Here is a 27,301-nt window from a genome sequence, read left to right on the forward strand (position 1 = left end):
TACACACGCATATAGATAAATACCGTTACTCAGTTCTTTTAGCACATACTAAAAAGTATTCAACTTTTTCTTGAATGACTATGTTTTACTTCTGCTTAAGTAAAAATATGCTGAAGTATTAACTATGTTTACTTGAGTAAAAATTTTGGCTACTCTAGCCACCTCAGTCAATATTAAGTAAAAGCCTATTATCAAAAAAGATAAAGTGCTACATTTGCATTAAGGTTTCTTATTGTATAGTTAGTATAAAGAAAATAAACGTTACATATCAATTTTCCTCCTCTTGTACTTTATGTACTTTATTCATGATCATCCTATCAATAATATGAATAATAATGTTAAAACTTTCTAACAAAACAATGTGCACTTGACTGAAATTATGTTCAAGCAAGCACTGCCTAATAAAACGAGTTGACGCTAATCAAAACTAGTCAGAAAGCAGCACATCAAATACTTACTAAAGCTTCTTTAGCTGGATGAAAAAGCCTCCTTTAAGTGGTTACCTTTCTTTACACTAACTACAGGCACTCCTGCATGTTGCTCTGCTCCATGGAAACCACCAGACTGCCTCCAACATTTTAAACTCTACCAATGATGGCCTCTAACACAGCAGTAACAAACTGTCCCTCTACAGATGGGCCTCCTCCACCCGAGCACCAACCCAGTTCTGAACAGCGCCCAGCCCTCTCTAGTCATGCCACCAATACCACAACTGACACAGGCACGCACGCAAACTAGGTCACGGTTAGAGCTGCAGACGTTTTAAGCCTTAACAAAGGCAAGACACTTAGCTTTTTATGAACTTCTTAGTTTACAGGGGTTCCGTGGTAAACTGGTAGCACAAACTCTCAGACAGACGACTGATTTTTCTGATTTTTCTAAGCTGCAAGACACTATTGCATCTCAACACACTATGTACATTTTACTTTGCTGAATTAAATGTCATTCAAACATACTACTTGTCACTGTATTTGGAGGACAAATACAGTCCAAAAGACGTGTTATTAAATCAGCATGATTTAATAACAAAAGATGAATCCTTCACACTTCACCCTTATGGGTCCCTTTCATTTCAAGCTCCACCTGTATCAAAACAAAATAGGGCATCTGTAAACATGTTTGTTCCAGTTTTTTTTATATCACCAGTCTAATTTACAAGCGCAACATTTTTTTCCCACATCTTCAACATATACCTTCTGTCAACCACAAGAGGGAGTTGTGCCCTACATTCCCTTTGTTAGCCCAGCTAGAACACCTCGGACAAGTGAATAAAACCTTTGCCTTGTAAAAATCAAAACATAATTAGCTGATAAGAATTTCTGCAAGTCTCCAGTTTAAGACTGGAGGACTTCAGAGAACATGGAGAGTTTCCCTCAAGACGAATTTTGCCTAACGGAGTCCGTGCCTGGTTGGTTTCTTCAAAGCCTGCATGTGTCTGAAGAATTCATTCCCTCTATAATCAGTGTTCAACACTTTGTTGTCTAAATACAAAATGGTAACAGTTTGTGATTAGAATGTTTTAGTATATTAATGATTTTATTTTCATACATTTTTCTTTATCTTGCTGAGATCTTGTTGATTTGGATACTTTAGGCACTTTTACAATGATCTTATCTTAGATTTTCCTAATTTCTTTCTTGCTTGAAAGCTTTGATGAAAATCTCACATATTTTTTTTTTTTAATTTGTTCTGGTCACAAACAGTCAACTTGGACATAAATGTACATATTCAATTTTGACTTTCAATAATAAACATTAAACATTCTGAGTTTGGTAGAAAGGTTTCATGGTGAGATGAGTCAAAAGATAATTTAACAGTGGCAAGAAAAATATTTGAATTATTCAAGGTGAGGTTTTTAAACCTACGAATGCTGTAGCAATAGATAAGCATGAGGATAGGAGCATCATGCTGTGGGACTGTTTTCATAGCTGTGGCACTTCCGCATTTCACAAAGCTGAGATCCACATTCTTCAGATTTATTTCAACACAACTACAAGGAAGTGAAACGTGACTTTCCAATTGGGCAAAAATCCAAAGCATGTCAAAACTGTTAGATTTGATTAGAAAGGTCGGTATTAAGCTTTTGAAAGGGAAAACCTTAAGGAAGTCGTAGACTTGTAACAGAAGAGTTTTTCTTTCGCTTTATTGTACATATTTTTCCAACGAAATGTGGAGTTTGAGCACAGCAGTACCTCTTTGCTGCACTCCTTGTTAAAGCCGTGTCATGAGTGCATTAACAAAGATTAAAAGGTCTTTGCAACATTTCCTGTCCAGAGTGCAGCATATAAAGCCACAATCAGGTTATTTTAAGACATTTTAGTTGCATTTGCAGATATTTAAATGTGTCAGTTTATCCTGTAAAAATCTTCTAAAACTAGCTTGTTTTGTGTATGCAAACTTTTCTTTAGGCCAAATGAAGCCCTGAGAAGTTTTTATTTGGTCCATTGTGTCTACTCCTCTCAGTACTGTCAAAGCAAATGTAACTACATCTGTGAGATAAAAGACACATTTTAAACATTACTCTGGCGGTTTTGCCGTCTATTGTTTGCTCTATTTAAACAAAATTGAGGCCAGTAAAATTGCAACTTTCGCATCTGACTCGGGTGGAGAAGAAGAAAGCGGTACACTCATCGCATCTCCGTGTCCAGCTCAACTGACTGCTTTGCGTGCAGCACATTTCACGCTGAGACAGGCATGAGCACAATTAAAAGTTTAACATTTAATGAATGCCAATAAATCAGCATAACAGTACCTTGAAAATATTACCAGACAATTTACTCCTTTAATCTGCTGGAGCTGGTTGTGGAATGAACTTCCTGAAAAGCTGAATGGTCTTTAGGCTTTGACTGAATACATTTTTGTTTACTGCAGGTTTCTGCTAAAAGTCAAGGATTACTCTTTCATTTCATTCTTTTATCTTTATTTCTTTGTGGTTTGCATTTTTGCCAGATCTCTAAAATGCACAATTATGTTTTTAAGTTATATTTTTCTTTTTAACTTGTATAGCACTTTGAATCATGGTTTATGACTTGGTGTACAGTGCAAATCAATTTGCACTGCATTAAGTCAACTTAAAATTTTTCTTAACATACAAAGTACTTTGGTCATTCATGCACTTCACTTGTAGTTTATCTTTTTAAGAATCCGTTTTGGCTTTATCTCTAAGTTACTATTTGCATTCCACGTTTGTTTCCTGCTAACTTTGAGACATGGGTAAGTTCTACAATGTCTATATTTCTAATATTTCTGTAAATCAATTTCTTATCTGAAAGTGGAAAAAGGGACATTTCTGATTAAAAATCTCAGAGATAACTTTATTTTTCAAAGTTGTCACAAATGTAGAAATCATTAAATGTTGCCACTTCTCCCCACCAGCATGAACGCCAACCTTCGCCCCTCTCTACTCCTCTTTCCTCCTCTCTACTGCCCTCAGCCGCCCCTCCAGTTTGTTAATCCGGCTCTCCAAACCGGAAGTCTTCTCGGAGCTCGACGTGAACAGAGTCAGCAGGGCGACCACCAGCACCAGGACTCCCACTCGAATTGCCGTCGTCTCTGCGGAGGCGTGCTTGTCGGTCACAATCAGTCCAAAGAGCCAGAGAGCCAAAACCGTTTTCACAACCCAAAACAGCTGCTTGAAGACGCCAACCAGCAAACGGAGAAGGATGGTCAGAATCCAGTAGGCGATGAGGCCCACCAGGCCCCACTGGGCAACGGCGGTCACGCCCTCCGGGGTGAAGCGTGGCAACGTTGCAACTGTGAAGACAAGGAATCCGTTTTAGGGTTTGCTATTTACTTATTCTGGAGAACGCAGGACAGAACCAGCACTCGCACCTAAAAAGGTGTGGCAGCCTGACTGCCCACAGGTCCAGCTGCATATTTTCTCTCAAGCTCTACTCTGATTGGCGCAGAAACTTATCACACTGCAGCATGCAAAAAATGTAATGAGTGACACACCGAAGCTGAGAAAGCAGCAAAGTCAAAACACACAGACACCAGTGTCTCAGCTGCAAACAATCCTGGTACCCACCATCGAATCCTGTGACTCTGAGGATCTCGGTGACGTAAACGGCGATGACATTCAGGCCGCTGGCTGCTCCCTCAGCCAAGAATCGGATTGCGGTCGACAGAAACTGTGGCAGAGACGGGCAGGAGAGAGAGAGACGGGAGAAGAGTGAGAGGCATGTTTTCGCGGCAAAGAAGACGGACAACATTCTGATCAAGCAGGGGCAAAACAAAGAGGATGTACAGCCAGGCACAGAGTCGTTTATCACGCCGAGACAGAGATTTACAGCAGCAGTTGGCACGAGCCCGTGAAAGCAAGAGGCCTTGAGGTGCTGCTCCTCATGATAGGAGAGACAGCTGGGAGGAATCCCTCTCTATTCATTTAGAGTGTCTCCTCACAACACCAGAGTCAGATGCAGAACAGTCTTGTCCTGTAAGCTCAAGGTTATCCCGGTCAGATGGACTGAGGGTGGGAAGAGGGGGGTCTTATCTGCACCTGTTGCACTGTACAGTAACACATGGACCATGCACAGTGTTAGCACAAGTCCTAACATCTGACACTTAATATCACAGTGTGGCTTTACAGTGGGCTGCATGGCCGGATGGAGGATGACACTGTAGCCTGAGGAATGCTTGTGCAAACTCCAGTGGAAGGTTTTATATCAACAAAAGGACACAAAAGTATGACATTAATAATATATCAAAAGCTGATGGGAGGCAGAACAGAAAGGCTTGAACTGAATACAGTAACTTTATCTGTCAGACCTTGAAGTTGCTCTGCTACATTATGTTTACTTGCGCCGAGTCAGAGCTGCATGCAGAGATGTTGTGTTTGCTATTATTACTCAAAACCCTCGCTTATCCAGGTTCAGTTGGAGAGACGTTGTTTTGCTCTTTTGTTTGTTGTGTTCTTGGTTGCATAACGAGGCAATTTCCATGCCAGGGATTGTGCGCGCACACGCACACCGTGGATTTTTACATTCTGAGATCTGCCATCTGAGTCACAGTGAGCAAGTTTGTTATCTAGTGACACATAAAAAACAAAAATATTATCTGCACAAGCTCACAGCAGGGAGAGAGGCTGCAGGCTCGCATGCAAATATCGCAAATGAGGCGACGATGACTTCACAGGCCATTTTGCTTCAACTACAGGTGTTGAATGGGCTTAGCTCCAACTGCCCTGCTCCAAAGTTTCAGAGTCTTGTGAAAGGTTGCAATGGACTGAAACTCCCTGGCAGAGTTTTAGTCGTTTAAAACAGACTGATGTGGCAGAACTTGAGATTTAGAGAAAAACAAAAATCTTGATTCCCACAAACGTATGTGTGGCTAAATATTCTAAATCTTCCTATTTCAAACCCTAACTATGAGACCATATTTCATTTGAAAGAGTAGCCAGAAGTATATAGTAGAAATGGCTCCATGAAAAAAAAAAAACTACAAAAAAAATAAATAAAATTATTGCAAGCTTAGCAAATCTTACACTTCCCTCTCTTAAATACATGCTTGACGAATATTTAGTCAGTATGACATCCAGACAACTGGGTACCACCAAATTCACAGGATTGACCTTTGCCACCTGACCCCCAACCCCTCAGTGGCGCCACTTACAAAGTTGGAACCATGCCACGGTAGAGTGTTTGGGAGTTTTCTTACCATAGCCAAGGCTTGGACGTTCTCCTGACCCAGCATTGATTCAAGATACAACACAGCACTCTGAAGAGAAGGGAGCCACAGCATGGTGGGGGTAGGGTCATGATGTGGGAGTTTATGTGTGTGCATGGGTGAATGGTTTCATATAGAGGTTGAGGGGATCAGGAGAAGGATTAGGAAGTCGAGGAAGCATGGAGAGAGGGATGAGCGTGAAGGATGAAGAGAAAAAGTGACAGCTGAAAATTAGTAAATCACGTTTTTTGATCAAGAATATCACAGCTGAGTTAGATTATTAAGAATGAAAGGAAAAAACAAGCATTTGCGAAAAAAAAAAGCGAGAGTGTATAATGGTGTGTCGCGGCTCCTCCTGTACCTCAGCAGCTGAGCGGATCACTCCTGCTCCCACCAGCGACTCCGCGTACCGCTGGATCTCCTGGCAGGTTCCCGAGATGACGGTGCGCAGGGTGACCACCGGCGGGCTCTCCGCCTTGGTCTGCTGGCCCCCGGCCCAGCACAGCGACACGCCGAGAACCAGCGCAGCTACAGAAAGCCAAACCCGAGCCATGGCCCTGTCGGAGAACAATGGGGATGGGTGTGGAAACGGCGTGCCAAGATGTGCGCTCACCGGTTTTGCGCTGCAGCCCGGGGAGCTTTAGGCAGAGGCTCGGAAATCAAAAGCTCAATTAAAAATGGCTTCTGTGAGGAGCAGTCTGAGCGGGCTTCAAACGTGCATCTTAAGCGGGAAAACGTGAGAAAACCCGGTCCTGATCATCAAAGTGATCGGCAAAATTAGACGAAATCCCCTCGGGATCACAAATTATCCAGACAATTATGTTTGGCGGCGCTGCCAGAATCTGATCCAGAGCGACCCTGCATTAACAGCGGCTATATTTGGTGTTGAAAGGCTTCCAGCGGGGGGTCCGAGCACACGATCTGCAGCAGGACGCAGCGGTTCATACAGGAGGGAAGAAAAAAAAAGAAAAAGAAAATACAGCGGAAATACGTGAAAAGGCTTCCTTTGGTTGGGAGATTTATGAGAAAACGGGAGTGACGCGGCGAACCCGAGTGAACCTAAAGCTTCTTATTTCGGCTCCAGCGAGGCTTCGCGGCTCCTTGTGTCCCTGTGCCTGCATTAAACGGTAAACTGCGATGAATTACGCTCCTCAAACCTTCACGGATATAAGAAACACCTTCCTGAGCTCCACTCCCTTCCTTCAAGCGATTCTAACGACTGTTTCCAACGAGAAAACACGCCTGGATCTTCAGGGAGGAGGAGGAGGAAGAAGAGGGGGAGGAGAGCTCTGCAGCACAGGGATAAATAGAGATTTGCACACTGGGACTTGTGGTTTAACACACACAAAGTCAAACGTGAGCACTGCTCATAGATTTAGGCTCCAGCTCTTTTCTTGTGTGATCAGAAAGCGTCAGCCCCGCTATCTTCCTTTGAAGTCTTTTTGCCACGTGCTGCACTTCTAATGCAGCACGTGGCATTATGGACTATAGACAGCGAGAGTGATTTATTCATTCACAAACAAGCATGTTTTTGGGTTTTTAGGTACAAAGTAGTCATTACATATAATAAACGTTTTAACTTGTTAAATAACAGTATCAATCCAGACACTAACTCATTACAGGATTGATCATTTTGCGACCCTACACTGGTTGGCCAGTAGGTGACAGTGCCTGAACTGACGCCTACAGGGACCAGACATAAAGTGCCATTTTCCAGGACAATCAAGTAACTATTTTACCTTAAGTTCTTATGAAAATCCAGTCTGTTTTAAGCATAACTGAATAAATTTGACACCTTGAAATTGGGCCTGTCTCTTTAAGAAGCGTCTACTCTCGTCAGCCTTCAGAGTATCCTCACAAGGCTTCTCATTATGCCATTTACGACCGTTCTTCTTAGCTTTGCACCGAGTAGTTGACATGATGACATCATCAGATGTGCAGTTCCACCAGGTGTTTGCTAACTGCTGCTGCTAGTCTGAAGGAGCTGAGCGGAAGAGTCCCAAGGAAAGAGGTGCTCTGTGAGATTAGCAGCGCATTTAAGTACCCCCAGATGACTGCCATGGGAGATGTGAGGATTTCTCACACATGCAGGAATACTATTATAACATATACAACTCAAAAGCAATTTCACATAATACCCATCTCCCATTCCCCTTTGATGAAATGGCTTCTACACAAGCGTACATCAACACCTACACTCTGCTTTGGATAAGCTGACCGCTGTAGAGTGTAAGCTACGCTGTGGAAGGTTAGGAGCTGGAATCAGAAGCACACATTTGATATCAGTTTAATAACTAGCTGAACATCAAAATACACCAAAGCAACATGGGAAATGTTAAAGAATTCAGAGGCAAGAAAATCATTTCTAATTAAAAAAAAAGAAATGTACAATAAACAGAGACACTTAATATAAACAACACTAAGAGAAATGTTCTTTTTTTTTTCACTGCAGTTTTTCATCCATTGCTCTCACATGCCGTTTTTAAAAGCAAGCAGACAAACACACAACACTCAGTATAAAACCATTCCTTCTGCACCAGAGAACATCAGCGTAGTAGTGGATACTGGATGGGAATGTTTCAGTCATTGTGTGGGGGGAGGAGAGGGGCAAAAAAAAACCTTTTAATAAAGTCTTCCACTTGGCGCATCACTGAAATCATCCTGTGGCTGCACTTAATACCCTGTGAAAGGATGGACCACATGATTGCAGTGCCGACTCTTGCTTCAGGCAACGGCTCCTATTCATCCCAATTGAAGGAGGGCAGAGTTGGTGGATTTAGCCAATGTAAATGCGATGGAAGTCATTCGCCCCGAAGGCGGCGTTGCACTTGGGGCACTTCCTCTGCCGAGTGTCGTAGCGCGTCTTGACGCACTCGAAGCAGAAGACGTGGAAGCATTTTGTCAGGACGGCGTCCTTCACCCGGGAGTTGCAGCACGGGCACGTTAGGCGAGCCTGCAGGAGGGAAGGGAAGAAGAGGAGGAAATGTCTTCAACAGCCATTAAGGTTCTTGGCTGAGTGGTTTAAAGATGAAGGCATGCGAATTTGTAAAGCAGCTAGGGCTTTGTTGTTTTAGCCGAGTCATAAATCTTGTAAACAAGGCTTTCACAAATCATTCAGACTTGTCATAATTACACAAAACCACTGACTCATTTACAGACAAATGTTGGGAAAATCTGACCATGACGCTGCTGTTAGAGTCAAAATATTAAAGTATTTCAAAATGTGGCTGGTGTTATGAAAAAAAAAAAAAAACAAGTAACAGAAATTTAACTTGAAGGCTGTTCATCTGTTTTTATGTCGGATGTTTTAGTCAAGCACAATATTGTAATAAATGTAAGCTTTCTATCTTTTATGCGTACCTTGTACTCGTTAATTTCTTCGTTCAGGATTTCGTCTCCGTTGCTGATCTTCTCAGCTGGTTTCTTGGCTTTTTCAATCTTTCTCCTTAGCTTGGAGATGTCCTCCTGAAAAACAATCGACTGTGAGGGGGAGAAAAAAAGAAAATCTACCACAAAGTGAGGCGCTGAATGACCTTCATCTTCTGGTATAAAAGACGAGCTTACGCACCTAGCAGTACAAATACAAATCTGTTTAATCACTGATTAGAAGATAAAATAATAGGATGAGATGTCATGATAGAGCAATAAATTATGATAATAAATAAGTAAAATTCAAATTGAATAAATAATTAAATGAAATGATTAGAACTTGGGACATTTAGGATTAAACCATTTGAATAAAAAAAAACTATTTTAAAATCATTCCAGATGTTATAAAAAACCTAAAGCATTTTATTGCACTGTAACAAAAAAGATTATGTGATTAATAATTTTAAAAAAAATAACTTGCCAAGAAAGGTGGAAGACATGCAGCAAAAAGGTCCAGGGCTGCATGTCCAACACCAAAACACTGACGACTGCTCCTCATCTGGCCAAGAGTTACCCAAGTGTCTCATTTTATAAACAGCTATTATAAAAACCCTTGCTCCTCAACGCGGTAGTATTTCGGTAATGAGCAAAACTGAGAAAATTTAAACAAGGAATCTGCAGAACAGAATTCCCCCAATACTGAAAAGGATTTTACACTTGAAATGTGAAATACATGCGTCTTTCTTGAAAACAGTTCACACAATGTCTTCATTCAACTGAAAAGTTGAATGAAGCGCACCATGGTGCACCTGAGTTTTTAAGGTGAGGAGTTGGTCGGCCAGTTATCCAGTTATCATTACTGGATAACTGGATTACAGTTATCCAGTAATGATGATAATCTCCGATGATGTTTGCAAACTCTACAAACAGACAGAATACCAGGAAGCGCAGCGCTGCGGGCATCAGCTGTGTTTACATTTCAGAAACTGATTGCACCAATTAACTCAGCTGGTGCAGTGAAGTAGCTCCTTTCATCATTTGTCTGTTTCAGGCTCAACCTGAAACAGACTTAGATCTACAGTCAAAGGTAGGGATTTTTTTTTAATACCTTCTTTTTCTTTTATCATCGTTAAATTAAATAGTGGATATTTGGATCGATTTTAAACCCATATAATGCATCCCCAACAAAAGCTTCTCGTTATAATTGGCATCAGTAAATGAATGCTGGACTTTATTTTTGAAATAATCTTCAGTCGCTTGTCATTCAGTTCAAGTGGTAACGATATTAAAATAAAAACTTCATGTTATTATCATCAATTTCATCATTTGACAGACCGAGTGCAGGTTTAGCCTCTGTGTGTGTGTTGCTACCTGCGCTCGCCGGGCGTTGAAGGACTCCTTCTCTCTGGAGATGCTGTTCTCCACCACCTCCTCTCTGACCAGCTTCAGCTTCTGCTGAACCTGCTCCAGCTGGGTTCGCAGCTCCTCCGACAGCAGCGCAGACTCCTGAGCCTGCAGCCGCGACAGACGTCATCCAACTTAAACTCGTGTTGTTGTTTTTTTAAACCACGATTTATTAGAATGTTTCATTTCTCCACAGTTTTAAAGGATTAAGTTTCTGATCAACATGTTACCTTTCGTTTGTTCATGTCCAAAGCTTGTGTTCGAAGCGCCAGCTCCCTCTCTGCAGTACTAATTGTGCCCTGCAGGAGGCGCTCCTTCTCCTCCAGCTTCCTGACCACCTGCAGCTGTGCATCCACCTGTCAATCACAACCATAACAAATGAGTCCGAAAGAATCTAATAACCCTCAAACATGATTTAAGTTAAAAACCAAATGAAAAATCTCACAGTAATTTGCCAACAGTAGACTATTAGGGACCAACAAGGCCTTCACTGCCTTACTATAAAGTGTTCGATGAATACAAAGCATCTTTTTATTTGAGATAATATATAAGATGAGCTGCTGAGGCGTGGCCTCATTTTGCACCTGAGTTTTTAAGGTGAGGAGTTGGTCGGCAAGCTCTTCCTTTTCCTCCTTCAGAAGCTTGTGGATCTGGTTGGACTTGATCCGCTCGCTCATCAGCTTGAAGTTGGCGTCGTCTTTCTCCCGGAGCTGCTGCATGAGGCGGATATTTTGTTCCTGCATGTCCTCGAAGGCCTGGCCCGTCACGTCCATCTCGCTCAGCAGCGCGTCTTCCTCCTGACGGGTTTTGCAGGGAGAAGTGAGACAGACAAAAAAAGAGAACCGGGCAGAAAGCTGGTGAATGTAAACGACCTGGTGGAGGTCAGACCTGTTTGGCGATGGACAGCTTCTTGTTGAGGATGTCTATCTGTTCTTCTACTGAGCGGATCTTTCTTAGAGCTTCTTCATCCGCCATTTTTTTGCCCTCTCTTCTCTCCCTCTCCTCCAGCTCCCGCAGCCTCTGCCGAAGCTCCTCTGTCTGCAATAAAGAGGAGATGCATTGTCACATCGCATTCAACAAACTCTTCTTCTTTTTTTTTTTTGGTAAAACTAAGAACAATATCCAGACTAAACGGGAAAAATGTTTTACAACAATTAAAACAGCTCAAGGATTATGATCACCTCTGACTTGGTCTTTTTCTCTGCAGCCATGAGCTGGACTTTGTCTCTCTGCTCCTTCGGTGCCGATCGATACATGTCCAGCAGCAGCTTCATCTCTCTCTGGGACTCCTGGGCTTTCCTACAAAGTTACAGATGCATATTGGGAAGAAATTTTAAGTTTCAGAAAAAAAATCCGGCTACAGTCGGAATTCTGCATAGATCAAAGCCTTTCTAGATGCTGATTTACAAGGTCATTAAAAGATCCAGACTATACGTACAACACAAGATGGATGGGAAATACAACTTTCCAAACGTACTTTAGTTCTGCTCGGACGATCTTCAGCTGCTCCATCTCTTTCCTCTTGGATCCTCCGATCATGGCGAGCCGATCTCCGCCCGTCTCCTCCGGATGGCTGCTGACGCCCGGCTTCTCCCTTTCCTCCTTCACCCCGCTGCTGCTGCTGCTCCGGGTCGGCCGCTCTCTCTCCTTCTCCTTTTCTCTCTCTCTGTCTTTCTCCTCTTTCTTAATAATGTCTTTTTCTTTCTTTTCCTCCTTCTCTTTTTTCTCATCTTTTTCCTCTTCTTTTATGTTTGCATCCGGTTCTATGCCAGGCTCTGTTTTCAGTGAGATTCCTTTCAAGGAGGACAAGGTGGATCCAAATGAGCAACGACGACCCGGGAAAATGAAACTACCGTGACTGTAAATGTAATTTACCGGTGCTGCTCGGTGTGGACGAGCCGTTATCCGGCTCCGTTTTGACCACAGGCTCTCCAGAAATAGCCGGGGTCGAAGGAGAGGTCAACTCATCCTTCACGTCCATCTCTGTGCTCGACTGCGACTGTAGGATGGCGCTGCCCTTTGAGGCGCGGATCTACACAACGAGGAGACGTCTTTAGCTCGGGTGTTTCACCTCGTAGCTTCTGACTCTCTGTCCCGTTCTGACCTACCTGGTGGAGCTCAGCTTGCGTCTCTCTCAGTCTCAGCTTGTACTTCACCACCTCTCCTTTCAGCTGCTGATTGTGTGTCTGCAGCGTGCTTATAAGGTGACGCATCTCCCTGTTGATGGGACCTAAGAGAAAAGGCGCGATTTAAAATGAGAAGATGAACCGGTAAAAAAAAAAAAAAAAAGTAGAGCTGAAACAATTAATCATGATGAATCGATGAATCGATTTCCGAAATAGTCATCAAGTAATTAATCATTAACTGGAGAATGCAGAATCATAAAAGACCATTTGCCGAAAGAAGAACACTCTCCCTCCTGGCTCTGATTGGTTGTTTCTGACCGGGAGCGGTGCATTTCTTCAGATAGATAGGTGGATTACCTGCTTGCTCGTTGGCTGCCAGAGTCTGTTCAAATTCGATGCGCAGCATCTCATACTCCTTCTTGACCTGAGCCAACGTGTCTTCCAGCTGAAACACTTCAGTGCGGACCTTCCTCTGCAGGGCCACCTCATCATTCTGCACAAAGACACGATGAAAGCGAGCAGAAGTTAAGACAGGGATGCATTTAAATCCCGACATGAGCGAGGGAGCGCGCGCACGCACGCACCAACCTAACCCACCTCCATGTGCTCCAGCTGTCGAAGGCGCGCCGTCCTGGTAGTGTTGAGGCGAGCCCGGGTTTCGTCTAACTGGGCCTTGAGGGTCAGGGACTCGTTGTAGAGCACAGAGAACTGAGACTGCAGACAGCGGTACTCTGAGGACTCTTTGACCAAACCTTCAGCTCGACTCAGCAGCTCCGTCTGGCAACCAAGAAAATGATTAGTAAACAACGAAGCCAAAGAAAAATAAGTTGAAAGGACATAGAAAAGTTTAAGTTCTTTGGATATCTTGACAGGCTACAAATTTAAACCAAAATAATGCAACGCCAAAGTTAAAGGAGCAAGTTTCATGGGCTTCGAAGTTTGAAGCCGGCTTTACTCCAACGCGTCAATAAAACCCGGAGCATCCGAATGCAATACGAAATAACATGAAGTGTAAAGACAAAGTGAGTAATTTAGTCTCAGTAATTGTTCTTTTAAGACCTCAGGGGTTTGTTGGAGAACATTTAGCAACACCAAGACCAAGGAGAACAGCAGAGTGTGCAGGGATAATGTTATGGAGAAATTTAAAACACAGATAGGTTTTGTAACAATATCTCAAGGCTTGAAAGTCTCCCGGGACACTTCTCAGTCTAACAGTGATACATGGTGGCAGCATCATGCCGTCAGAATAAATACCGGCTAATACTGGAAGTAATACTGTAAAAGGCTGTAATAGACTTGAGATTCAGGAGAAGGTTTACCGATCCTAAACATGCAGCCAGAGCTACACTCACAGGGTTTAGATCAAAGCATATTCATGTATTAGCTTGGTCTAGTCAAAGTCTAAACATGGATCTAATTGAGATTCTACGGTGAAACCTGAACACTGCTGTTCACAGCTGCTTTCTGTTCAGTCTGACCGAGCTTGGCCTCTTTTGCAAACAATGAGAAACCACTTCAATCTCTAGTTGTGGAAAGCAGAATAAAACCACAAAACAGATTTTAATTGATAAATAAATTAAGAACGTTGTACAATTTCCTTTCACTTCACAATTGTGTCCTTTTTGGTAGTTAAATATTGAAAAAAATATCTTTTTGTGGTTTTAATTTGTGATTTTAATGTGAAAAAAAATTGGAAAAAACTTAAGTATGAATACTTTTTCAAGGCAATGTAGACTGGATAAAAATGTCACCCAGCAAAGATCCATTTAGTATCTTGAGCATCACAACAAAGTGTCTTTGAGCTCGAGTTGATGCAGTTGCTGAGTTTTGTTCAGCTTTAAAAACGTGGAGCCAAAGCTCCGCTGCTGAAACGCAGAAGACTGAATTGAAAACGTTGCTGCAACAACGGAAATACCTTCATGTTGTTGTTCTCCTGCTGGACGTTTTGCAGGTCCTGCTGGAGCTTCTGCAGCTCAACGAGGCGATTTTCTGCCAGCTCCGTGTTCTCCTCCAACTCACTGTTCATCTCCTCAAACTATTAAAAAAAAAAAAAACATTAAATGTGAACCAATCTGAGAAACTAAATAAATGAAGAAATAAATGAAAGAGGAAAAAGAAACCTAACCTTTCTTTTGTTAATAGTGATTGTTCCACACACGCTGCTGGCCTCACCACACACTTTGTAGCCTTTGCTGTTGACCTGTACAGCACAGGTGTTGTAGTTTAACACAAACTACAACATACATCTTAATCCAGCTACTGACAAAATTCAGTCTCACCCGCTCCAGAATTTCGCTCAGGTGGGCATTCAGCCTGTTCTCTCGACGGCGGATCTTCTCCATGTCCCACTGGAGCTCTTCAATCCGAGCCTGCAGCTCGCTGACGCGCTGGTCCGCCTTGTTAGCCGCCCGACCCAAAGACCGAGACTGCAAAGGACAAGGAGAGCAAAGACTGATGAGGAGACAGGACTCTCATTACAACAGAGGCTTCAAGCTCTAGTCATCAGGGACCAATGTCCTGCAACTTTTCCATGTGCTTGTGCTTCCACAAACCCAAATTAAATAATCTGTTTCTCATCAGGACTCTGCAGAACCTGACTGGATGCTCCATTAGATCAGATATCTAGGTAAAAGTTGCAGAACCGACCCCTGCAGTACAAGCAGCCAACTGTTTAAGATTGCTCTACAAGGTTTCAAGCAGCTACATTTTGTAAAACGGCAAACAATTATTCATCCTGCTGTTTTATGTCTTCCTCGTGAGATGCCCCACAGATTTTCACAGCCAACAAATTTCAAGATTTATTATTTATTTTAAAAAAATACACAGAAATCTTCACTATAAATATTGTCAAAGAAATCGATACATTTTCCTTGATCTGCATTCATCAAGGAAAAATTAAAATACTTATTTTAAAGTTTAATAAAAAAACACCACATGGGCATGATCTTATAATTCCTTCAAAAGTGCCATCTCTGTGAAATAATCTCATCCGTATTGGTCAAATCAAAAAGCAGGACTGGTGCATCTCGATTTGAGGAGAACAACCACTAAGAAGGAAGTCTATATACCTCGCTGGTCATGTGACTGTGTTTCTGTTTCAGGTTCTCGGTCAGCTGCTGGAGCAGCTCGTTCTCCCTGCTCAGGAGGGAGTTCAGCTTGATTGCGACTTGCTTCAGACCACCGTCTGTAAAAACACAATTTTTTTTCCCCAGATTAAGTTTCATTCTGTTGCAGTGCCATCATTGCCTCTTTTTATTTTTTTTGGAGAAACTCCTGCATGTTTCCCCTCACCGCCCCCAGAGTCAAGCTCCGTTTTCAGTTGGTCCAAGGTGCTCTTCAGGTTCTTGTAGATCTCCACCAAACGACTGGCCTGCTTCTGGCTCGACTCCACCCTCTCCTGCAGCTCGGCCTCCATCTCCTCGCTGGTGCTGCTTGCCAGTGTCGCCAAAAAGGAGTTTGACGTTTCTCCTTGATGCCCTGGGTGAAAAACAGGGAAAGAAATGATTGGCTTAGTATTTGTTTAATATATTCATGCTGTTCTTTTTTCTGTTCCTGTGCCCGATCCATAATAACCTCTGTCCTTGGCCCGCTCCTGGTTTGAATCTCCATCGGGTTCTGGGGTTTCCGGCTTCAGGCTCCGTCCCTCGCCTGTTGGAGATTTCTCCGGTTCGCTGCTTGTTTGGTCATAGCGCCTGATGAGGAGTCGGATGTTCTCATCGAACTGAAAGAGGGCAAGTTGTGACATGTTTTTACTTAACGTAAAAGAAATTAACCCAAGCCATTCCTCTTTAATGTTCTTTCTCTGAATGTTCACCTGGTTCCAATATCTGTTGAGAATAAGCAAACTGGCATCATCTGTAGCCTGCCGAGTCTCCAGTCTTTCAATTCGCTCTCGCAGCTCGTCCTCAATCACCTGCAAGCCAATCAACCAACAGATGAAGCACAGTGCAGCTTTCTTTGACTGTGTCCAGAGTTGTAAACGTTCATTGAAGTAAATGAGTGTACCTGTCTTTGATCGAGAGATTCTCCCAACTTTCGGTTCTTAGCTTGCAGAGCTTTGATGTCTTGTTCCTCCTGGAAAACATTTCATTCAGATCGGAAAATAATGAAAACTTCACACTTTTCTGATGCATCTTATCTGCAGAAGAAGATAAAAGAGAGGCTCACAGAGTTGGACACTCCTCCCAGTTTGATGACCGTCTCCACCGCGGTGCTCCCTCCGGCTCCAGCGCTCACACCGGGACCTCCGTCCTCTCCATCCCGCTCCCTCCGCTTCTCCGGGGGGGCACCGGAGGAAGAGGGCCCACTGGGGTCAGCAGGACGCTTCTGCCCCGACATCTTCTAGCTTAAAAGCAACAAAAGCAAACAATTACCGCAGATGCAATTTAGCAATACGGCTTTACTTTTTATTTTTTAAGCCAAATACTCCACAGTGATAAAAACATAAATGTAGAAAAACAATGCTGTTTTAACATTCAGACTCTGGGGAAGCTGCCTGAAACTCTCTCTGCATGTTAGCTAGCTGCTAACGGCAGATGCAAAAGAAACTGAAGAGATTTAAAGCTGAACAGTCGATTTGCCACCACCGTCTGATAACACGTTCAGTATGAAATGTTATAACCAAACCCTTACCGATTTAAATGTTAACAGTTATTGACCGAATCTGTTTCGAAATGTTGATGTTACGACTCCTTCCCGCACGGAAACGGAAATGTTAGCATTCTGGAGGGAGGGCGGGGCCACCTTCACCTGACACCCGCTCTCTATCGCCATCTACAGTAAAGGAGGCCGCTCTAAACGCGTTCAATCTCAATATTTTCTGTAATGTAATACAGTTATATAAACGGGGTTTTAACGATAAGGATTTATTCTAAAGGACAAAAAACGTTTACATTTTATCGAGTGTCGAGTTCTTTATAACTGCCAATTGAGCCACCCATCTGGTGCCTCAGGGTTCCTTACTTGGGCCTATTTTCTTTTCATTTTATGTCTTTGGTGATAATGATTAATATTTCTTTTTAGCTTCATAAAGGGTGTAGATATAATTTTCTAACAAAGAAATATTTCCTGAAAACAGAAGTGCTGGTATTATTATTATTATTATTTATTTCTTTTTAGCTTCATAAAGGGTGTAGATATAATTTTCTAACAAAGAAATATTTCCTGAAAACAAGTGCTGGTTTTGAGTGCCAATATCATTCTGGGCAAAGTTGTGTTTTTGTCTTACTCTGACTGTAATAAGAAATTATTATTATTATTATTATTATTATTATTATTATTATTATTATTATTATTATTATATTATTTTTTTAATTACAACCTTTTTCACTTACAATTGGTTCAAAACATTGCAGTGCAGCGAGATGGCTCACAACATAAATTCAGTTTTTGAGGTACCTTGGGATATTGCAAAAGCCTTGTTATGTTAAAATTTGGGTTACCAGAGGACACTTTTGCTCTGGTTAGCATAGCATAGAAAATTGTAAGAAAAATGATGAGCTTTAGTCAGTTCATCAGGGATCCATACTTGAACCAGTTTACTTTGTATGTCCCTCTTCAATAAAGATTAAACAATTTATGTTTTAGCTTGAGCAAGGTTGAATATAAAACTCATCAGTCTGCTCATTTGCACAACAAACTCACTGATGCTTCTATTTTCACAGCATGATCTTTTTTAATGAACGTCTAACTAAAAACATTCGAATTTAGCAAATTGTTTTCAATTTTCTTAAAATAAATATTTTATGTCTGATTATTTCTCAAAGCAGATATTTTGCACATTGTATTTGCTTTTGTGTCAGCAAGCATGTGTCCAAAACTTATGTGCCAACAGTTTCAGAGGGCCCAGACAGAAGGCCCGTGACACAACACATGACGAAATCGTCCTGTTTTTGAAACACACTCAGATAACAATCTCTACCTCACTAGTTTATCTAAAGCCTTTGCTTGTTTCAAAGTCTACCAAAGTCCAGAATTCTTCAGCAAGATCAGACCATCAGACCACATAACATAACTAAAGGCATTTTGAGCCTCAGTGACATGGATTCCTGAAATAATTTGGAATCTTTTCTTTTTTCCAATTTTTTTTAAGATATGTTGTTGCTCTGCAGTTTTAATAGTTTCCCCTGGTGAAAACAACATTATTCTGGTCATGTGTACAAGTTAACGTACATATTATGCGTTATACATATTTGCCATAACACAAGAAATGTGTAGTTTTTCAGTGCTGACAGGGATATTCAGGATTTCCCACCAGTTGAATGACACTCTAGAGAAAGGATTTACAACAAAACATTCAAACCAGCAATTGTCCCCTGCAATCTGTTTTAATTACCATCTTATGTACACCCTCTGGGACAAGCAAGATTCTTTGGATGACTTTTCAGAACTACAAAGTATGTGAAAATAAAATCACGCACAAAGGCTGAACTCTGAGCTGCAATTAGAAAGAGGACATTGCACATGGTGCGGAGTCCAGGTTGTGTAAAAGCTGTCTCATCAATCTCAGTCTCTGGGTGCAAATGTCCCCATCTTTTGGGATTAGATAAAAAAGTTATTTAAAAAAAAAGTAGTGGTGTAAAAAGATGCATACAGCAAACTGCATGAAGACACAGGTTTTAAAAAGCAGTTTTTTCTCGGAATGTGACAACAAGCACACTTTCTGTGTGTGCAGAAAAAGTCACCTCTGATTATGGATTGCATATTTGAAGTGAAACTTCAACCCAATGAAAATATAACATGCAAAAGAAAATAGTAATGATAAACAAATATTTAAAACCAATCTGTGCATCGACTTTAAGGAAATAGAATTTCCAATGGTGAGAAGAGATCTGCATGTCTGATCTGTTTTCTGTACAGTGATGAAAACAAAATTCGACACGCAGCTGCTGATTGTCCTTCATCTTTATTTTAACAAAGGTCCTTTTTAGAATCCTTAAAAAAAACATCTACAAGATACAAATCTTTGCTTGTGTTTACAATTCCCCCAGAAGAAGGGATCCAAAACCTGAATTGCAACATTGCAGCAGAGCTAGTCTCCAGTTACATTTTCTGCAAAGCTAAAGAAGGAGGAGCTCTCCCTCCTCTGATTTCTTCGCTCATGCAGACTTTGACTTTACACTCACACAATGCTCTCTTTCATGTTTTAACCCAAACTCAATCCCAGGCCCTGCGATGAACTGTGGAGTCCACAGAAGCGGATCAACATCATCATGAAGCCCGCCTTTTTGGGTTTGACTGGGGCCAATTGCGTCTCCATTGTGACACCCGCCTCCCCCTGGCCCGCCCCCCGCCACATCATGAGCACCTCCCCCGCCCCCACCGCCCTCAACAGGAATAAATACAACTCTTCACCCACTTTCTGCCTTCTTCAGCATCGCGATCAGCCCAGGGAGGAAAAAGGAGGCCGTCTGTCACTTCAGCTGTCGACGCAGTTTGACAAAACACTCAAGTGAGACTCGTTTTTATTTGGTCAATTGAGAAATTTGTGAGGATTGTTCAGAACGTGACTAGTTTCTGCAGCTCTGCTACATCGTAAGTGGGTTTGGTCTGCATGCGACTTTGCACATGTTTACAGGCTGGTAGAGGTGGTTTGTTGTTAACTGCTAATAAACAGAAATGTTTAAATTTCCTTTCAAATATGAATTTGCATTGATGTTTTTATTCTGACACGGTGGTAGGTGACAAGAAATCAAGTGCAAAAGTATTTGCGCAAATATCATTTGGCGGAAGTTATTGTATTGCATGTATATTATCAAGATCTTAGCTGTAGTGCATTGTTTTGCTGTCATTGCTCTGCAGAAAAAAAACGTTGGTCAACCTGTTGCAAAGTGAACTATGAACTCAGGTTGCATAGCTAAACAGAATAACGTATCTGTTTTGAAGGCCAAAGTTCAATCATGCAGACCAAATATTTAACTGGAGAGGTGGTGCAAGAAAAGCAGGATGTGTAATAGCAGCCATTTGCCATAAGATGTGAAAATGCAATGTGTTTTCCTCTCTCACTGTAAAATTTTAAATTGATTTTAATAATCCGCTATGGTTCTCCAAGGATGACCCATCAGTTCCCAGCCCTCTCTCCGGAGCAGAAGAAGGAGCTCTCTGACATTGCTCAGAGGATCGTCGCTCCAGGAAAGGGAATCCTGGCTGCGGACGAATCAACAGGTTGGTCTCGGTCTTGGTTGAGGTTCTGGCGCAGGGAGCGACTGCAAGCTGGTCATGTGCGACTGAAAATCTACGCTCCTCCCTCAAGGCACCATGGCGAAGAGGCTGCAGAAAATCAATGTGGAGAACACGGAGGAGAACCGCCGCTGTTTCCGGGAGATCCTTTTCTCATCCGACCCCTCCATTGCCAACAGCATCGGCGGGGTCATCTTCTTCCACGAGACGCTCTACCAGAAGTCAGACAGCGGCAAACTCTTCCCCCAGGTCGTCAAGGAGAAGGGGATTGTCGTTGGGATCAAGGTGAAGAGATCTTCATGCAAACTTCTGAGACCGTTAATAAAAGAGTGTTGGCAATTTTTTTTAGATTTTACTTACTATTGTGTGATTAATTGACATAGGTAGACAAAGGCACAGCTGGTCTGAATGGAACAGATGGAGAGACCACCACCCAAGGTAACTACCATTAACACATATACTTTGGTTTGCATATTTCTAAAAAAAAACAACAAAAAAAAAAAAACGATTCAGAGTGAGATGTTTTGTGCCTTTTTAGGTCTTGATGGCCTGTCGGAGCGGTGTGCCCAGTACAAGAAGGATGGCTGCGACTTCGCCAAGTGGAGGTGTGTGCTCAAGATCTCAGGCGGCTGCCCATCAGCTCTCGCCATTGCAGAGAACGCCAATGTTCTTGCCAGATATGCCAGCATATGCCAGCAGGTCTGTGTCGCAGTTTTAGCTGCAGTAACGGACAGCAGACAAACCTAGATGTCATTAGTTTTAACCCCGTCTTCTCCAGAATGGCCTGGTGCCCATCGTGGAGCCAGAGATCCTGCCTGATGGTGACCACGACCTGCAACGCTGCCAGTATGTCACAGAGAAGGCGAGTGTGACATAAAGCACACCATCTATATATTAATTACATGACATCAATGCCCATTCATGTTGATGTGTATGTATTTATCTGCAGGTCCTGGCTGCTGTGTACAAGGCTCTGAATGACCACCATGTGTACTTGGAAGGAACTCTGCTGAAACCCAACATGGTCACCGCTGGACACTCCTGCACTAAGAAATACACCCCCCAGGATGTCGCCTTGGCAACAGTAACCACCCTGAGGCGCACTGTACCCGCTGCTGTGCCAGGTAAGCCTTCTGCAGCTGATTCCTCCAACCACAAGGAATCAGGTTAAAGGAATATTTTAGGATTCATGAAGTGAGGTTCTTGTAAAAAGTTAGAAGCAACAGATCTCTCTCTCTCTCTCTCTCTCTCTCTCTCTCTTTCTCTCTCTCCCTCTCTCATTTAGTCTAAGTCCAGATTAGTTTAAACTAGTTGTTAGGTTTAGATTACATTTTTATTCATAGAGAAGAAAACTACTATTTTCACCTTGTAGGTAGATAGAATTAGGTGCACCACCAAGGACTTTCTCATAGAAAACAACTGATGAAAGTAAAACAACAGGAAAGTTGCCTTCTCCTGGAAAAAATATTAACTGTTTGTAACATTTAAATAAAACCTTACTTTAACATTTTAACTGCAAATTGTGCTTCTTTTCTGCAACCTTTCCAGGCATCTGCTTCCTTTCTGGAGGCCAGAGTGAGGAGGAGGCCTCCCTCAACCTGAACGCCATCAACCAAGTTCCCCTCCACCGCCCCTGGAAACTGACCTTCTCTTACGGCCGAGCACTCCAGGCCTCCGCTCTTGCAGCCTGGGTGGGCAAAGACGCCAACAAGAAAGCTGCGCAGGAGGCTTTCTTCACCAGGGCGAAGGTGAGCCTCAGACACACAGGAAGCCTTTGATGAGTTCCCAATCATCAATTAGCCATTCTGGACTTTAAATATTTCTTATCTGGAATTACTCAATTTTACACAGTTTTGTGAATGATTGATTTCTCAAAATCTTTCCGTCCGTTCGGCCTTGCACTCAGGTGACGCATGCAACTTGGCTGATCATTAATGCTACTGTTTGACTTTGCCCTTCTCTCCTCTCCTCTGTTCCCATTAGATCAACGGCCTGGCCTCCAAAGGAGAGTACAAGCCTGCCACCCCAGCCAGCCAGGCTGCTATGCAGTCCCTTTACACCGCCAGCTACGTCTATTAAATACTATGAACACTAAAAAAAAAAAAAAAAAATACACGTGGACCAAATGTTGATGTCCCCCCTGCATCACCAATAACAGCGTAATGTTGAGCTATTGTTGATAAAAGTTGATAACATCAAAAGGAAATAAATTGAAAATTCCAAAATATGTGACTTTTTGACTTTCTTTTTGGTTGTCCAAATTTTAGAGCCACAACTATTACTAGATAAAGTTACATACTATTATATCTCTTTTTTTTTTGCTGATGGTATGACAACTGTTAGGGCGTCTACTGGAAATTTACATTGTACAATACAGATACAAAAATGACGCAAAGACATGCCGATGCATATTTTATTTTTTTTAATACATCTGTGTACTTATAAGTCAAATTTATTTAAGCAAATTTTTTAAATCAGTTAATGCAGTAAAGTTAATTCACAGTTATAATAAAAAAAATAATCTGATTAAAAATGTGAAGCAGGTCACCATAAAAGATGTTCAAATTTTTACATGATTAAAAACTAAAGCAAGTGGTTAACAGCAGTGAATAAACACTTAACTAATAATATTCCATTTTTAAAAAAAATATATTGTTAATCTAATATTACTGATGTGGTGTAAGTGGTCATTTTGTAGGTTAAATTTAGATACAATGAAAAAGTTTCACTTTTCTATCTGGCATTAACCAGTCAGAGCGTCTTCCAAGAGTATTTATACCCCTTGAGCCTCCTGAGTTTTTTTTTTTTTTTTTTGGCATGTTACAACCATAAGCCTCTGATTATTTTGTATTATTTGTGATATGCCAACACAGCAATGCAATGCATAATTATAACGTGGAAGATACCTGGCCTTCGAACCTTTCTTTAAAAATCACCAAATTTTTAACGAGTCCACCTTCGTATAATTTAAACTCGGCACAAATACAGATTTTCTGCTAAGACCTCAGGAGGTTTTAGAGAAAGGTATCCCTGAAAATGGAAAGAAAGCAACTGCAAACCCACCAAAATATGACTGTTCGTATAAACGTATACTGTACATGACATAATTGTTAAAAACACCTGAAGTGAACAAAACAGTGTTATGTGAGTGCAAAGGATAGTAATGAAGAACGTTGGTCCTAGGTCAGTTTTTCTTCACTCTGGGGATGCATCACAAAATGCTGTACAACAATCTGAAAACAAAAAACAGGAATGAGTGACAAAAACTCAACAGCTGACAGACAGCAATGTGACCAAACTATGTTTTCTTAATACAATTATGTTAAGTTTCTTCTATCTTTCATTTATTTGCTATAGTCAAATGTCAGTTCAATTTGATTTTTTGACAAACTGTTTGCCTCATTGTGTACGTAATAAAAATACATTTTATTTCCCTGTTAGTCGAGATAAAAAAATATATAATTTTCCAAAATACAGACTGTGGACTCAAAGAAATTTAGACCTTTGATAGATTTAAACATCGCTTTAGAGTTTATTATAGAAAATGAAGTTTGTGAAATACAATATTCTATAAGATGCCACTGTAAAAATAAAAATCAATCTCTTGCAAAATGCACACTGTTTCTTATTTGTGAATTGATTAATTATTGAGATGCAGATTGTTCACTGATTTAAAAAAAAAGATGTATGACTTTTTCATATTAAGTCGCACAGGATGCAATTTACATTACATAATTGCACAGGCAAATAAAGCCATTGCATTAAAATGTATTTTCACAAACCAAGAACAAGTAACATAAATAAAAGGTTGTGTCTTTACATAAGAAGATGTACATTTTCTGTGCCAAAAAGTAACGGTGTGCATTTTAAACACTATAAAATTTGACTGGATTGGATTAACAGTTTAAATAATTAAAGCCTAAATTGATTAGAAATGTAAACTTAACTTTGAGTTCAGCAGCAACTCAAAGTAGATAATTAAAAATGGAATCACATAATCACAATACTGACTAGTAACTCATAGTGTGATGTAATTAATCATCTTGTGCTTTAAATCAAGCTACAGTGAAAACATTTTCAGTGGACACAAAGTATTTCCTTCCACTAATGAGTGCATCAGATAAAATTCTGTATCATTTTAGTGGTTTTGAGATGATATAAGGGTAACTGGAGACTTTTGTCACGTTAAAGCTTTTTATTTAAACTTTGATTGGAGTCAAATACTCTCCTTTTATATTTACTCTCAGTTTAAATCTGAACTCTGGCCATGGTTGCTTCAAAATGTTGGCATCTTGTGCAAGCGACCACTATGACTAATTTTCAGTTTCCAAAAGGTTGTCATCTTTTTTGAAATATTATACTCCACTCATTATTAGTTACTCTGCAGAGGCTCAGCATTGAAAGGTAGAACATGAATTTTAGCTTTTCATTTTTTAAATGGCACCAACACCGAAGAACATATTACCTGACTTCTCGTGGATCTTAACGCGTAACCTGCGAGGGCGCTCAAGAAGATAAGAAATGCTGATACAAGCAGAGAAGATCCAAGCAAGATTCCTTCCACCGAAATAAGTGCCACCTGCGGTTAAAAAAACATAGCTGTAAAATACTAAATCGGGGTTTCATTCACTCAGACAAACATTATAGCAAAGACAAAGGAGGAAGAGAGTAAACATGAAGCTCACCAGATGGTTGCCGTAATGCCAAATACGCCACGTGTAGGAAACGATTAAGGGTATCCTTTGTGATATGGTGACAATAATGCCCAACAGAGAGACCACATACAGGGCCAGGCATGAGGTCACCTGTGTAGTCAGATTACAAAGACAACTGAGTTTAATTACGAAAGATTGTATGGTCAGTAATAAAGTTGGGCAAAAGTGTATTTAAATCTTAAAACCAGGGATTTTATATATATATATATATGTATATATATAAAAAAAATCAACAGGCTTACCATCTTCTTGGATGGATGTAACTCAGTGTAGATAGACAGGACTCCACATGTAATGAACTTCAAATACAAACATCCACATCAATCAAAAGATCCAATCATTTTCTGCTACAGAATTACTTATCCAGTTCCATCCATAGGCATATCATGCAATGATAGCTGCTTTTGCACTGAACAGGGGAGTTGCATCTATTGTTTCCTGAAGTAGCTGGGTCATGCAGCAGCTGTGCTGTGCACGTATACTTTAGCTGGAGAATGAGGTTATTTATTTATTTTTTTAGTTTTCTTTTGTGTTTTTTTTAAAGTTTGCGACAACAATGAGGTAGTTTTGAATGATTCTGCAAAGTCTACTGATGTACTTGTATCGCATCATGGGAGAAACAATCACGAAAGAACAAAAATTCAATATTAGAGCGTAACGTGTCTGTTTATTTGTCAAGGGCGCCATCTGCTGGATAAAAAGTTGCCATAAATCCTTAAAATAAATAAATAAATAAATAAATAAATAAATAAATAAAAACATTTTAAAAAGAAATATAACAATTAATTTATTGTTATAAACTATGTTTTAAAAATAAATAAATAAATAAATAAATCTATTTGTCTAAGCTCATTATAGTCATGTGATTTGGATCTCATGTCCAACTCTTTTATTTCTAATAACTGCACAGTATTTTCTGTTCTAATTAGAATCATTATTATTAATACAATTATTGTTGTTATAATTAATCTTGTTTTATACTGTTTTTAACACTTTAAGAACTTCTTTTGGGAACCTTTGTACCTGATGCTGCTGTTACACCTGAATTTCCCCTTTGCTGGACAATAAAGGCTGTTTCTATTTTCTATTGTATTCTATTAATTCTATCAAATGGTATTTGAATACAAAGCGACTAAAAGTACAAATCCAAATGTTGAAGGCACTGAATATTAAGTAGTGTTTCTAGACAAATAATTGTCTTACAACAACATTTATGAAAAGCTTGCATGCATATATGTGAAGGTTTAAGCCACCTTAAATGTCCAATTTAGAAATCTGATGCCATTTTTTTTTTGCATGTCACAATGTTATGGCTTAAATTTGTACATCAGAATTTAATGAGATATTAAGCATCTATTTCAATAAAAAATGTAATGCAAAATTGTTTAGCTTAAAAATAAGCTGCACAATTTTTGCTTTGATTTCTGTATCAAAATAACACAGACCAATAAATGACCACTTTTTCTCTTATTTCCTATTTCTTATTTCACTCCAAGCTCCACTCCAAAAGGGGCAACCCTGTGGACTTCATATTTAAGACAAAGAATGTAAACAGTGCTCAAACCTGTTTGAGCATGACACACAAAAAAAATTATTAAAATTCAGATAAAAAAAAAAGAATGAACTTTTTATTAAATGCTTCAAGCAAAACAAAGAAACTATTTCAAAACAACGGCAGACTTTGTTGTATCATATTTGATATGTTACACTTTTGCTGCCAAAATAAAAACATTTTCCCCTCGTTTTGTATTATATGAAAAATGCACAAAATAGAAGAAGCAATGTTAATTGCTCAATATATGAGGTCAGAAATTAAATGTGTGTGTATATATATATATATATATA

The 27,301-nt window shown here is 40.6% G+C and overlaps 4 protein-coding genes across 7 annotated transcripts in view; 1 reads left to right on the plus strand and 3 right to left on the minus strand.

The window, feature by feature from the left end:
* Window positions 1-3,290: 3,290 nt before the first annotated feature.
* Window positions 3,291-7,224, minus strand: LOC103135500 (uncharacterized). 2 transcript variants are annotated; one of them, XM_016669572.1, is made up of 4 exons: window positions 6,026-7,222; window positions 5,656-5,715; window positions 4,028-4,130; window positions 3,291-3,753 (listed from the first exon to the last, which is right to left on the minus strand). In XM_016669572.1, exons 1-4 carry the CDS (start codon window positions 6,215-6,217, stop codon window positions 3,401-3,403), a joined length of 708 nt encoding a protein of 235 aa, XP_016525058.1. In that variant the 5' UTR covers window positions 6,218-7,222; the 3' UTR covers window positions 3,291-3,400. The 2 variants fall into 2 exon arrangements, with proteins under 2 accessions (XP_016525058.1, XP_007548326.1); XM_007548264.2 differs by lacking the exon at window positions 5,656-5,715 and having other exon boundaries at window positions 6,026-7,224.
* Window positions 7,225-7,935: 711 nt separating this feature from the next.
* On the minus strand, window positions 7,936-17,323 carry rnf20 (ring finger protein 20, E3 ubiquitin protein ligase). 2 transcript variants are annotated; one of them, XM_016669573.1, is made up of 22 exons: window positions 17,196-17,323; window positions 16,731-16,904; window positions 16,569-16,637; window positions 16,378-16,476; window positions 16,137-16,284; window positions 15,855-16,040; window positions 15,632-15,747; window positions 14,843-14,989; window positions 14,689-14,763; window positions 14,479-14,598; window positions 13,161-13,340; window positions 12,921-13,056; window positions 12,546-12,667; window positions 12,313-12,469; window positions 11,915-12,230; window positions 11,619-11,736; window positions 11,326-11,475; window positions 11,022-11,234; window positions 10,668-10,793; window positions 10,405-10,545; window positions 9,025-9,129; window positions 7,936-8,617 (listed from the first exon to the last, which is right to left on the minus strand). In XM_016669573.1, the coding sequence occupies exons 2-22, from the start codon at window positions 16,899-16,901 to the stop codon at window positions 8,441-8,443; spliced, it is 3,072 nt and encodes a 1,023-aa protein (XP_016525059.1). In that variant the 5' UTR covers window positions 16,902-16,904; window positions 17,196-17,323; the 3' UTR covers window positions 7,936-8,440. The 2 variants fall into 2 exon arrangements, with proteins under 2 accessions (XP_016525059.1, XP_007548328.1); XM_007548266.2 differs by having other exon boundaries at window positions 16,731-16,908.
* A 2,575-nt stretch (window positions 17,324-19,898) lies between these two features.
* On the plus strand, window positions 19,899-22,898 carry aldob (aldolase b, fructose-bisphosphate). The gene is made up of 9 exons (XM_007548268.2): window positions 19,899-20,013; window positions 20,614-20,726; window positions 20,815-21,026; window positions 21,125-21,179; window positions 21,280-21,440; window positions 21,520-21,603; window positions 21,691-21,865; window positions 22,290-22,489; window positions 22,725-22,898. The coding sequence occupies exons 2-9, from the start codon at window positions 20,615-20,617 to the stop codon at window positions 22,818-22,820; spliced, it is 1,095 nt and encodes a 364-aa protein (XP_007548330.1). The 5' UTR covers window positions 19,899-20,013; window position 20,614; the 3' UTR covers window positions 22,821-22,898.
* A 248-nt stretch (window positions 22,899-23,146) lies between these two features.
* LOC103135502 (membrane-spanning 4-domains subfamily A member 4D-like) overlaps window positions 23,147-27,301 on the minus strand; it is a 5,107-nt gene continuing 952 nt past the window's right edge. For both annotated transcript variants that reach the window (XM_016669574.1, XM_007548267.2), the window contains exons 4-7: window positions 25,699-25,755; window positions 25,427-25,546; window positions 25,207-25,320; window positions 23,147-23,974 (exon numbers count right to left, since the gene is read on the minus strand). In XM_016669574.1, the coding sequence (XP_016525060.1) occupies window positions 23,921-23,974; window positions 25,207-25,320; window positions 25,427-25,546; window positions 25,699-25,755 (345 nt within the window). In that variant the 3' untranslated portion in view covers window positions 23,147-23,920. The remainder of the gene's footprint in view (window positions 23,975-25,206; window positions 25,321-25,426; window positions 25,547-25,698; window positions 25,756-27,301) is intronic.

Source organism: Poecilia formosa, unplaced genomic scaffold, assembly GCF_000485575.1.
Source record: "Poecilia formosa unplaced genomic scaffold, Poecilia_formosa-5.1.2 Scaffold26, whole genome shotgun sequence".
In the NCBI taxonomy this organism is placed as follows: Eukaryota; Metazoa; Chordata; class Actinopteri; order Cyprinodontiformes; family Poeciliidae; genus Poecilia; species Poecilia formosa.

Bases quoted from the DNA above. Each gene is read 5' to 3' on its own strand.
- LOC103135500 (XM_016669572.1), bottom strand. From the start codon at position 6,217: ATGGCTCGGGTTTGGCTTTCTGTAGCTGCGCTGGTTCTCGGCGTGTCG. The intron at 4,131-5,655 runs GTAAGAAAACTC...TCTCTGCCACAG, and splicing joins ACGTCCAAGCCTTGGCTATG to TTTCTGTCGACCGCAATCCG. The intron at 3,754-4,027 runs GTGGGTACCAGG...TTGTCTTCACAG, and splicing joins CAGAGTCACAGGATTCGATG to TTGCAACGTTGCCACGCTTC.
- rnf20 (XM_016669573.1), bottom strand. From the start codon at position 16,901: ATGTCGGGGCAGAAGCGTCCTGCTGACCCCAGTGGGCCCTCTTCCTCC. The intron at 11,737-11,914 runs GTACGTTTGGAA...GTAACTTTGTAG, and splicing joins ATCGTCCGAGCAGAACTAAA to GAAAGCCCAGGAGTCCCAGA. The intron at 11,235-11,325 runs GTCTGACCTCCA...AAAACCCGTCAG, and splicing joins AGCTGTCCATCGCCAAACAG to GAGGAAGACGCGCTGCTGAG.
- aldob (XM_007548268.2), top strand. From the start codon at position 20,615: ATGACCCATCAGTTCCCAGCCCTCTCTCCGGAGCAGAAGAAGGAGCTC. The intron at 21,866-22,289 runs GTAAGCCTTCTG...CAACCTTTCCAG, and splicing joins TGTACCCGCTGCTGTGCCAG to GCATCTGCTTCCTTTCTGGA. The intron at 22,490-22,724 runs GTGAGCCTCAGA...TGTTCCCATTAG, and splicing joins CTTTCTTCACCAGGGCGAAG to ATCAACGGCCTGGCCTCCAA.